The sequence below is a fragment of the Elephantulus edwardii genome, unplaced genomic scaffold (genome assembly GCF_000299155.1).
Source record: "Elephantulus edwardii isolate Elephantulus edwardi_28Jun2011 unplaced genomic scaffold, EleEdw1.0 scaffold00389, whole genome shotgun sequence".
NCBI lineage: Eukaryota > Metazoa > Chordata > Mammalia > Macroscelidea > Macroscelididae > Elephantulus > Elephantulus edwardii.
In genome coordinates, this window is record NW_006400139.1 from 1,342,927 (window position 1) to 1,356,178 (window position 13,252).

Genomic DNA, 13,252 nt, shown 5'->3' on the forward strand with positions numbered 1-13,252 from the left:
CCTCCTCCTCCTCCTCCTTCTTCTTCTCTCTCTCTCTCTCAAGCTATAAAGCTATACATCTGAGAGTCTAGGGGTTGAATATACATCTTTCATTTCCAAGTAGAATTGATATTGAATTAACATAAATAATTATCCTATTCTCTTTTTCCTCCACTCTTTTTTTTATGTGATGAGAAATTTCCCATAAGAAATGATATCTAATGAATTGATCAAATTGTCTGCTTTTCAAATTTTGAAACTTGTTATGTAAATTGTGTCAAAGTTAATCTTGGTGTTGCTTCCACAGTTTGCCTCTGACTCATAGCTGCCTCATGTAAGGAAGAAAGAAATATTAACCAGTTGTCCTACCATTCTCCCATTGTTGTTTCCGTCACACTGTTCATCAATCTTATTCAGGATATTCTTCATTTTACACTAATCCTGTTTTAGCAAGCTTGATGCCCTTCTCCAGAGAATATTTTCTCCTAATAACATGTCCAAAGTCCGCAAAACAAAGTTGAGGCATCTTTGCTTCTAAAAATCATCTTAACTGTGATTTTGCCAAAACAACATTCTTTTGGAATGCCGTAGTTCAATATTTTTTGTTACCACAATAATTCAAATGCATCAAGTCTTCCTTAGATATTATTCAACTTTTGAATGCATATAATTGAAAATAACACAACTTATCCTGGACACCTATGTATTTTAAAGGCCTTTTGCAGATTTACCTAATTCAATCCATTCATTTCTGCTTAAATGAGTATTATTATGGATCTGATGAAAGTAAGATTCTTGGCAACTTTAATATTTTCTTTGTTCATCCTGATGTTTCTTACCATGGTGAGGATTGTTCTTCATGTTGATATGTTTCCATACTGAAGGGGGTGTCCTAACTGGAGGTTTTCATCTTCAGCGGTAAGCTCCTTAAGTTTACATCACATTCAATAAGCAAGGTGGCTCCACCTGCATGACACAAACTATCAATGAATTTTCCTCCTGCCCTGATGTCATGTTCCTCTTTATGTGATTCAGTGTTTCTGGATTATTTGTTAAATTTATCAGTTGAATTAAAAGGATACATATTTGAAAAATGTTTCTCTTCATTTCAAATAATATAATAAACATTTATTCTGTTTGAACAACTGTACTACATTAAAATTCTTTATAAAAATGGAAATTATTCTGTAATTTCTATTTTTGCCATGCTATTCATAATTCATTGTTCCCACAAACCATTAATTTTGCATTAAATAAATATAGGTAAATAGCTTCCTGTTCTTTCCTTTTCAGCCAATAGCAATAATTTCTCATTCTATATCCTCTTCTTTTATTAAAATTAATTTTAAAGAAAGTTTACAGAGACTTTGGATTTCCATTCATTCATTGTTGCCCTTTTCTCTCTGCCCACCCCACCCTCCAATTTCCTCTCCTCTTTGAAGAGTATAAGAAAAATTCTTTCATTGTTCTACAATCCCTCCCCCCAAGTCCACTCCACTATGCTGCCCTAGTTCTGGACTCCTGTCATGACAATAATACCTTATCATACATACCTTTTAAATGGTTCTCTCCCTCTTCTGTTTCAATAAAGTATACATGATTTATCCCATCTTTTTCAGTCTCCCCCCAACCCCTATGTCATTCCTCTTTTATAACAGTGGCACTGTGCAATATTTGTCCTTTTGTGACTGAGATATTTTACTCAGCACAATGTCCTCCAGGGTCACTCATTTTATATAATATTTCATGAGTTCCTTGTTTTTCAATACAGCATAGTATTCCATTGTGTGAATATAACACACAGCTTCTCTATCCATTCATTTATTGATGGGCACTTGGCACCAGCAGTCAGGAAATCAAAAAGCGTATCACGATGGGAAAGTCTGCTGTTAGGGACCTAAGGTACTCAGGAGCAACAGTGTCTCTCTGGAGACTAAGGTGCTCCTGATACAGGCCATGGTATTTGCAATCGCTTGTTATGCATCAGAGAGTTGGACAATGACTAGGGAGGACAGAAGGAGAGTGGATGTTTTTGAGCTGTGGTGCTGGAGAAGGGTACTGAATGTACCCTGGACTGCCAGGAAAACAAACAGATTTATCTTAGAGAGGATTAAACCAAGCTACTCCTTGGAGGCAAGGATTCTGGGGCTTCGTCTGACATACTTTGGACATGTTGCCAGGAGGGACGGGTCCTTGGAGAGGGACATCATGCTTGGGAGGGTTGAGGGACAACGCAGGAGGGGAAGACCCTCTATGAGATGGATTGATTCGGTGACTGGGTTAATCGGGATGGGTGTGTCAGTGGCGGTGCGGTTGGCGAAGGATAGAGCAGGGTTTAGGGCTGTTGTGCATAGGGTCGCTATGAGTCGGAAACGACTCGACGGCACATAACAACAACAACAACTTGGGTTGTTTCCAACTCTTTGCTATTGTGAGCAAAGCCTCTGCTTGGGCAGCAGTTATGGTTTCTTTAGGGTATATTCCCAGTAGTGGGATTTCTGGGTCAAATGGTATTTCTATTTATATTTCGAGAAAGTGCCATACAGCCTTCCATAGTGGTGGCACCATTTTACACTCCCACCAACAGTGAAAGGGTTCCAGTTTCTAATGCAGCTTGAACTTCTGGAAGTTCTAGCTTGTGTTTTACTGCAACTTATTAAAAATTATCTTCAGAAGAATTTAATGCGTTGATTTATGTATATAAATACTATTTATACAAATACTACTTATAACTTGAGTTTTTGCATTAGATCACCTTGATTTAAAATGGACACAAATATATGTTTCTTCCAGCCAGTTTCCAAGGAACTGTTTTCCAAATTAGTTTTCATTGGTGACTGTTTTTGACATTGTTGTTGTTAAGTGCTATTGAGTCATAGATGACCAATAGTGACACTATGAAGGAAAGTATTGAACACAAAACTTTCATCTTTTCTCCAGTTCATAGAGTTTTAGGAGGCAAGAGTTTTGTTTTGTTTTGTTTTGTTTTGAAAGAGGATGCCGCTCCTGCTTCCAAATTTGTTTTATTCCAAAGGTCCACAAGTAGCTGGCCTAAGTGCCACAGCCTAAAAAAACCTTTTTAATTAGAGGCGAAATCCAATCTGTTCACACCCTATTGCAAACAAAAGCCACTCCCTAGTCTCAACCTCAAACCAGAAAACACACTTCAGCAGAATCCAGCTGCTCTGCTCATCTTCCCAGCCTGGAAATAGCCTGGTTTTGACATTATATTTCTTGATTAAATATCTTGATTAAAAAAAATTTTCATTAAATATCTTGATTCTGTCAATTTCTAGAAACTTGATGGAGTATGTCAATATTTTCAGTGTCTTGAACTTCTCCCTTCAGTACCTTTAGTACAGGATCATGTGTTATCCCTAGTAGTTGAACATTGACCAAATCTTCTGGTCTTTCTGTCCATGTGATACTTTCTGAAACGTTCAATATTTTCCCATAATATCCTTTAACATTGCAATTCAAAGCCTGAATATTTTATTTAATATTTTAGCTTGATAAATTCTATTCTTAACCTTCAACTCTCTAACTCCAGGTCTCTGCCTATTTCATATAACACTTTATGTCTCTCCTTCAGCTACTCTATAAAGTCTTCTGAAAGCAAATATTTATCTCTCTTACTTTATTAGTTCTTCCTTTTGATTTAAATGCTATTAGAGATAAAAAAAAAGAGTGCAAGGACATGAGGGTAAGAAATAAAGAATGGAATTGGTCCCAAGAAACGAACAGGCCTTTACTGGGGGGTCTGAGAGGGACGCCAAGTGACCAAGCTGCATGGCATGCAGACAGGATCCAAATGACTAGGGCTGTTTGGGGATTTCCTTTTTATAGGCATCCTGGAGAGGTCTAAGATGGCATTTCTCAGAATTTGACTTGTTAATTAATTAGGTTTCAGCACCTTTTTTCCAAGCTCAGACTGTTATTAGCATCCATTGTCTGGTCTGGTCTTTGATATGATCAGCTTAGATGTTATCAAGTTTCTCAGGAGGTGATCAAGCTTGAGGGTGGTGGGGCAACTGCCATATTCTTCCTTCACTATTCCTTCAAGAGCACATGTTGATTTTTTGTGACGTTGATAACTCTTTTTCTTTCTTTCTTTCTTTCTTTCTTTCTTTCTTTCTTTCTTTCTTTCTTTCTTTCTTTCTTTCTTTCTTTCTCTTTTCTTTCTTTCTTTCTTTCTTTCTTTCTTTCTTTCTTTCTTTCTTTCTTTCTTTCTTTCTTTCTTTCTTTCTTTCTTTCTTTCTTTCTTTTTCTTCTTTCTTTATCCATCCTTCCTTCCTTCCTTCCTTCCTTCCTTCCTTCCTTCCTTCCCTTTTTTCTTTCTTTTTATCTTTCTCCCCATATTATACCTTTGATGTAATCCCATAGCTTCTCTGGTCTCTCTGGTCATCAGTTTTTAATGTGTCAAATTTATTTTTAGATTGTCCCTAAGATATTCTCAATGTTTCCTGTAGTCTTGTTCAATTTTCTTCAGTCTCAAATTGAACTTTCATGTTGACCTGTTTGGCAATTTGTCTCTGGACTTGTTCTAAAAGATAATATTGAGTTTCTCCATCATCTCTGTCTGCAGTGTACACAATTTGATTCATTTCACATCTACACAGGTCAGTGTATTTAATCACTTATTGACTATTGTTGGGAAAAAAAAAAGGTTTCTTTTACAGAAATAATTTCTTGATCATGCAAAATTCTACCATGCAATATATATAGTAATGTTTCTATGGTCAAGGTCGTGTTTTCCGACTACTGATTCCTCTTTGCAACTGCCCTTTTCCAACCACTTGTAATCATGGCTGCATCTTGATTACATCATTAATTTCAGACTTCAGAATTAAGAAACCCTTCAATGTCTTCATCTTTGAAGTTAGTGGCTGGTCAAATAATAAGGTTATTTTTGTTAAGTGTCATTGAATGGACCAGGATTCATAGTTCTCCTGTGAACAAACAGATCTTAACCCTGCCTTAGCCTGAGTTCTCCTCAGCATCTCTGATTTACTTGATCCCATTGTTACAGTCACTGTTGTTACTGAACGCAAGGGGTTCTTTCCGTAGTCAGTTGACAATAAGACAAATGGACTGCAATATCCATAAGTGCACTTTATTACACAGATCTGGGAGACAGCGAATCACCTCTAAGACTGCCTTTCCATCTGGAGTAGCCATGGCCTTATATACTAGAGTGAAACTCCTGCTCATTTAACAATGCACTTTTGTTAGTAAAAAAGAGTAATTTCTACATGTGAAAAAGACAGTTGCCATCTATGTATCAGTAAATTCAGAAAGGCCCCAGTTCTCCTCCTGGTAAAGAGACAGATCAAACTATTCTACCTGACTAAAGGCAGGAAACAGAGAATCCAGAGGCTAGGCAATTAGTTTTGCTGGCTGAAGAAAAATAACTATAGTTTTATAACTGATACCTATAGAGAGAATTCTGAACTTATTATTACCATCCTATTACTGTATCAATTTGTCTTGCTGAAGATTTTCCTCTATCACAGATTCTCCACATTTTCAAGCATGATGTCTTTTTCCAAGGATTGGACCCTCTTAAAACATGGCCAAAAGACATGAGATGATATTTCACCATCCTTGCCTCTAAGGAACACTGCAGTGTAAACTAAAGTTGGCTTTTTTAGCGAATACCTTAGCCCCCTATGATCTCCAACTACCTTAATTGTGAACACATGGTCTGGCAAATTAGCAAAGGCTGGAGGGCCAATCAGCGTCTGGCTCAGTTCTCACAGGTGATATTGAGCTTCTCTAAGGGTTTTTTTCACAGATATAATCACTCTGATACCTACGTGGAACATCAGGTGAATTCAATGTGCATAGTTACCATTTGTGGAGAAATGTGGCATCAGGATTGGAGGAAGACTCTTCAGCAACTTGTGCTATTCCAATAACACTACCTCGCTTGCTGAAATGGAGGAGGAACTGAGTCATTTGCTGCAGAAGGTCAAGGACTGCAGCCTTCAATATAGATTGAAGCTTAACATCAAAAAAACAAAGATTCTCATCACTGGGCCCATTGTCAGCGATCGAGATTGTTAACAGCTTCAGCTTGCTTGGCTCCACAGTCAACACTCTTAGTAGCAGTAGCCAGGAAATCAAAAGATGCACTGGGAAAGTCTGCTGTCAGGGACTTCTCCAGAGTACTGAGGAGCAATCACGTCCATTTAGAGGTTAAGGTGTGCCTGATCCAAGCCATGGTCTTCACAATTACTTGCTATGCATCAGGGAGCTAGACAGTGAATAAAGATGATAAAAGAAGAATTAATGCCCTTGAGTTGTGGCTCTAGAGAATATTGAAAATTCCGTGGACTGCCAAAAGAACAAACAGGTCTGCCCTGGAAAGGGTGAAACCAGGCTGATAGTTAAAGGCAAGTATTTTGAGACTATACCTCACATACTTTGGGCACGTGGCCAGGAGGGACTAGTCCTTAGAGAAGGACATCATGCTTGAAAAGATGCAGGAACAAGGAAGGAAAGAAGGATCCCAGGTAAGAGGGATTGATAGAGTAACTGGGGTCATGGGGGTAAGTGTATCAGAGACAGTGAGATTGACTCAGGATAGGACCGGGTGCAGAATATGGGTACACTTTGAGTTACAAGTGACTCAACGACACATAACACAGCAAATATAACAGTATTTATGAAAGAAGCTTAGATTACTCACTGGACTTTGTTGGTTTTAGGCGCCATTAGTTGATGATGACTCATGTTATCATTGTCGTGTACCATTGAGTCAAAACGGACCTAGAGCTGACCATCTAGTGGGTTTTCAGAGGCAGTTGATTGCATGAGAGGTGATTACTCATCTTCCTACTGTAGAGCAGGCTAGTTGATATGAATTTTGTACTTTTGGGATTGTAGCATGACTTCTTTTTTTAAATTTTATTTTAGTTCATATTTATTTATTTTATTTCATTAAATTTTATTTTCTTTTATTTCATGGCAAAAGATCTTCTCAACATAATGTTTTCCAATTTCTTGACTTCTGCTACTATGAGTGATTGTATTAGATCCAACTAAAATGATATTGTTGACAACTTCAGTCTTTTCTCCATCTATCCATTAGTTCAGTGGTGAGGAGTTTGGTTTTACTGATGTTGAAATGTGCTTCAAGTTTATGACTATAGCCTTTGATCTTCCACAAGAAGGCTTCAAGTCATCTTCACTTTCTGCATGCAAAGTTGAGTGATATGTGTAAGGTAGGTCGTTGGTGAGTCTTCTTCAGATGAAAATCATCCACCTTTGACCTTTGATAGCATCTCCTTCTGTCCACTATGCCAACTGATCTCTCCCTATGCTGTTGTTGTTGTTAATAAGTGCCATCCAAGTGAATGCCAGAGAGAATTTCATTGTGAAAAACAATGCACTTATACTTTATAAATAAATCAGAATAAAATAAAATTAAAAAAGAAACACACACAAAAGACAGTGTACAGAAATGATTGTACAAAACAAAATATACATGAATGAAACATTGTATATGACTAGTTGTATAAAAGCCAATGATGGTATAAATAATAATAAATTTTAAATATAAAAGAGTATTTCATTGTCTTATAACTGAAATTACTATGAATTAAAACCAGCTAGATGGCACCTACCAACAATATTGACTACAGTTTTAAAGTTATGAGCTTTCAGTCACTTACTATGCTTCTGAAAGCTGAACAATGACTAAAGAAGACAGTAGAAGAATCGATGTCATTGAGTTGTGGTTCCGAGGGATTTAACTGTGGATCAAAGTAAGATGAAGTTGTTGACAGGGTCAGCTTTTCCCCATATATCATGATGTGGTTGCCTTATAGGTCCAGTGGTAAGAAACTTTGTTTTCTTGACATTGAGATACAATCTATGGTTGAAAGCTGTATTCTTTAATCTTCAACAAGTACTTCAAGTCCTCCTTACTTTCAGCAAGCAGGGTTTTACCATCTGCATAGCATAGGCTATTGATGAGTCTCCCTCCAATCCTCATGCCACATTCCTCTTCATAGAATCCAACTTCTCAAGTAATTTGCTCGGCATACATATTGAGTAGCTATTGAGAGAGAATACAACCCTGACACACTCCACTCTTCGTTTTAAACCATATAGTGTTCCATTGCTCTGTTTGTACAATACCCTTCTGGTCTAGGTATAGGTTTTGCATGGACACAATTAGGTGCTCTGGGATTCCCATTTTTCCCAATGTTAGCCATAACTTTTATGGTCTAAAGTCAAATGCCTTTGCATAGTCAGTAAAAAATAAACACTCTCTGGTACTTTCAGCCAGGATCCGTTTGACATAAGCAATGATATCCCTGTGCCATGACCTTTTAGTTAGGTAGTGGTGTTAATTTTAGGTAACTCGGGGTCAGCTACCCTTTAAAATGACTCTGTGACAGATCTGAATCCTCAAGATTACTAATATACTCAAATTGATTGTTACAGTATCTGAGCCAGTCTATCTCCTTGAGAGTCTGCCTCTTTTTCCAAACCCACCACCTTGCCATGCATGTCTTTTTCTAAGGAATGGTCCCTCCTGAAAATAAATTCAAATTAGGTGAGATGAATTTCATCTTGGTCTCCCATAATTTGAGAGAAGTTTCTTTGCCCCTAAGGAGCACTCTGTGTGCACTTCCTCCAACACTGACTTGGTTGTTCTTTTGACAGTCTGCTGAATATTCAGTACTCTTCTCCAGTGTCATAATTCCAAAGCGTTGATTCTTATCCTGTCTAGTATTAGGTTCTAAGTTTGCTTTTGTCTCATGTAAATTTGTCTCATTTCAGGTAACTTTGTAGAGCCATCTCTAATTGTCTCAGACCATGGAAAATAGGAATAACGTTATTGAATTTATACTTCTAGAACTTTCTCAGAATAAGAAAGCCCAAATGTTCTGCTTTACATTTTTCTTACTATGTTACTTCAGTATATGGTTGTGAAATTTTATTTTTATGATTTCTATCATATTCAACCCGTTAACTACCCACCCATGTACTTCTTCCTTAGTTACCTCACACTTTCAGATCTTTTCTACACCTCTACTGTGACATCCAAACAAATGACTGATTTACTGACAGAAAGAAGATAATATCATATAAAAACTGTATGATACAACTCTTGACCACTCACTTCTTCGGTGGTATTGAGGTCTTCGTCCTCACAGAGATGGCCTATGTCACTATCTGCAAACCCCTAGATTACACCACCATCATGAACAGATGAAGATGTAGTTCAATTCTCTCACACACTCTCACTCGCAAGAGGCGCACCCAGTCTTCTCCTGGGCCATCCTCACCCTCCCTCACACATGAGAGGAGCATCCTTTCCTCTCCTGAGACAACCACACACACACACACACACACACACACACACACACAAGAGCAACACCCCGTGCGTTCTTGGGTCTTACTCACATTCCCTCACACCCGAGAGCCACATCCCTTTTTACCCAAAACTGCCTCTGGAAACCAGCCACAGAGTCAGCCACCCACCGGTGTGTTCTGACTCTATGGTACACATCAAAAACAACAACCAATCTCTCGCTTGTCTTATTATTTTGTTTACTGTTTTATCTATTTGACTAGGGATGAGTTTCTCTCTAGTATTTAACACCAAGTCAAATTAAACTTGTATATGATGCATTAAAAAAAAAGATGTAACACAATTCTCATAACATCATGTGCTGGAGAAATTCTGTACTTTGTCTATTTGTTCTTACCATTTTTTGACCTTTCTGTGGCCTCAATGAAATAGATCACTATTTTTGAGATATCTATCCTTTGTTGAAATTGGTTTGCACTGATACAGACAAAATCGGATTCTTACTCTTTGCCAATTCCGGTCTGATGGAACTGGTGATCAATCTCTGTGATTTTAATGGCCTACACTATGATAATGTATAATTTGAGAACATACTCTGTAGAGAGCTGATATAAAGTACTTTCCACTTGCAGTTCCTACATCACAGCGGTGATTCTGGGTTTTTTGCACCTATCATTTTCATTTATATTAGACCGGCAACAACTTTACCAGAAGATAAAGCATTCGCACTTTTCTATCTCATTATTATCCTCATGCTTAACCCTCTCATCAATACACTTAGAAACATGAAGATGAAAAATGCCATAAGAAAAGTGTGGTGCAATCAGATACTTGTGGAAGGGAAGCAAATGATTTGAAAGAAATTTGAAGGGCAAAACGAGATGTAGATGAACATCTCGTTCTGATTACTATTAATTCTTATCTGCAAATGATAATATAAAATCAAGTCTTGAAATACTGCTCACAATCAGTGGAATTCCCAAATTCGAATATTTTATTTTTATTCTTCACTAGGTCTTAAGTGTCATAAGACTAAAGGTAATTTTTTCAGTGCTTTTCCTCAGTAACAAGCAAATTTTAGAGTGTAAATGAGAAATGCAATCAATACTGAATTGTTATATTAATATCTTTTTACGTGACTCTAGTCTTAAATCTTTATGGAATCATTCTCATATTTGTGACTAATTTGAACACTAAACACCATAGTTTCTACTTATTCCACTTCACTCACTTTTATACTTAAATACATGCTGTTACCATACAGGTCTTTAGAGAGGGACATCATGCTGGGTAGAGTGGAGGGACAGCGCAGGAGGGGAAGACCCTCTATGAGGTGGATTGATTCAGTGACTGGGGTACTCGGGATGGGTTTGTCAGAGGCAATGAGATTGGCACAGGATAGAGCAAGGTTTAGGGCTGTTGTACATAGGGTCGCTATGAGTCGCAAACGACTCCATGGCACATAACAACAACAACAACAACAGTATGGAAGATAGCTAGGGAGCACCAGGGGCATAGTCTAGAGTGAATTGTGTTGCTGACTTCAAAACTGGTGCCTCTCTCATACTTCAAATCTACCAGTGTTTCCACAGGATAACTATGGACAATCTCCTCCCATGCAATGGACAACCTCCAAAAACCCAGTGGAGGGTCAACTGATGTTGGTTCCAACTTGACTGCAGTAAGTTTGAGTTAGATGTAACTTGGCTAAATCAGCTAGCCGCAACTCCCACAATGCAGGAAATACAATACTGGATCAAAGCTCTTTGAGTGGGTTAGGTTTATTTACATATGGGTGGGTTTTTTTTATTTTTCCATTTTATAGCAGAATCTGCATTTATGATATGACTCATAACAATAGTTCCTACAAGGAAAAAAGACAACTTATGTTTAAATAATAAAATGACAGCACACACAAAAAAAACCCCAAAACCAAAAACCCAACAAAATCCAGAAAGTCAAACCCCCCAAAAAAACCACAACAAAAAACCCACATGCTAAATTAAAGCAGGTTAGTGAAATCTGTTTTTATCTGTTGCTTCTTTTTATGATAATCACAAAGGAACAACATAGCATTAAAGACTCTTTTATCCTTTTAGAAATGCATTTTAAAGCTTTTTATTTCAAAACACATGATCACGTTCCCATAACATGAAAGTCTATATAATTTTATAGAATACATATAACTCCAATTTTTGAATATTCAGCAATAATAGAAGTATCTCCCAAATGACAGGCTGTCCTTTAATAGGAATAACTTGTCTCACGTCCTTCCCAGATTTCTCTATATGCCCAGAATCTATAAATATTTACATAATTTGCAAAAAAATTATACTTGTTAGAGTGGTTTTTACAGTCTAGATGCAACATTACATTTCTATCCAACTGAGTATACTTGAGAATTATAAGTGGGTAAAATTATCCAACATCACAAAGCGAGTGATTACATACAAATTCCACACAATTCACTCTCTAGCGTACAAGATACTTAATCTATTAGAGATGCTTGACATTTAGAATTTAGAAAAGAAAAAAGAGAAAAGGATCTCACATCTCATGCATACCCCTGCATTGGGTCGAATACTAGGCAGGGTATAATTCCATTGCTATTTAAATAATGAAATCTGGTGGCCTCATAATAAGAAGAGACACTGCCCTCCCCAAAGCAGGCAGTTGGAATCTACCAGTTGTGGGTTGAAAGAAGGATGAACAATCTCCTCTCCTGTAAGTTACAGACTCTTAAAACCCTTTGCAGAGTCAACTAATAGCTTTGACTTGATGGAAAATATCAATTACCACAAAAATGCAAATAATTTTTAGATCGTTTGTCCTCTATTTTACCCAAGATGAATGATTATTTTTTCACAACTGCAAAGTAGCTGCACTGTCTTTACTTTACCACACAAAGGAAAAAGCCAAATCTATCACAAATAAAACTTTAAGAAAAATACTTTTCTAGAATTTAATTTTTGTTTTGTTTTAAATACCATCCACAGCAAAACACACACCAATTCGAGTTTCGAAGCATGATTTGGAGACGTTGGATGTATTATTTGAGTTGTATCTATATTCTCACTGCTTTTTATAAGGGTTTGTTTTTGTTTTTTTGGGTTTTTTTTACCTCGACCATTAAAATAAACCTCCTGCCTCCTTAGTTTCCTTGCTAATATTTATAGTTTCTGTACTTCATTACATAAAACTATATCTTAAAATGATCAATGAACAGAATAGTGTGAACAAACTTAACATTTTAAGTAGACATGTTTCATTGACTATCTGAAGTTTAATTTGAAAATGGTTTCCCAATTTACATTTGTAAACTAATATTTGACAAAATGAATAAAGCAAGTGCAGCAGGTGAGCTCTGTGAACTATCCTTTCTCATAAAGACCGAATACGGGTTTTATTTCTGTATTTTTTTCCACGTGACTGCCAAACTGCCTTTCTAGCTCTCAGCTTACAGCTATCTGTTCCTCAAAATTTTAGTTATCCATTTAAAGAGAGTGGAGAAAATTAGGTAATAATTTCAAAGTCAGAATAGTCTTAGTTGTTCTTTAGAAGAAAAGGTTGTAAGGAGTAACTTGTGATGAATGAAAGATAGTTTGATATTACACTATAAAATTATATAAACAAATATGAATGTGAGTTGCAAAACTTTTATACTTACAGTTCTTCGAAAAGTATTGTTGCTGATGTTAGATGGATCTTGGCTGAAAGCAGAGAATAACAGAAGAATGTCTATCTGTGTTTCATTGATTATGCAAAGGCATTTGACTGTGTGGATCATAACAAACTGTGGCTGTCTCTGAGAAGAATGGGAAACCCAGGACATTTAATTTTGCTAATACGAAACCTATACTTGGACCAAGAGGCAGTAGTCAGAACAGAGCAGGGTAACACTGCATGGTCCAAAATTGGGAAGGGTGTACGCCAGGGATGCATCCT

General features: G+C 37.0%; 1 protein-coding gene and 1 pseudogene across 1 annotated transcript in view; one reads left to right on the forward strand and one right to left on the reverse strand.

The window, feature by feature from the left end:
- Positions 1-8,808: 8,808 nt before the first annotated feature.
- Positions 8,809-10,164, forward strand: LOC102853591 (annotated as a pseudogene).
- A 1,749-nt stretch (positions 10,165-11,913) lies between these two features.
- LOC102863492 (olfactory receptor 4P4-like) overlaps positions 11,914-13,252 on the reverse strand; it is a 4,305-nt gene continuing 2,966 nt past the window's right edge. The window contains exon 2 of the mRNA XM_006902275.1: positions 11,914-11,939. Coding sequence (XP_006902337.1) covers positions 11,914-11,939 — 26 coding nt within the window. The remainder of the gene's footprint in view (positions 11,940-13,252) is intronic.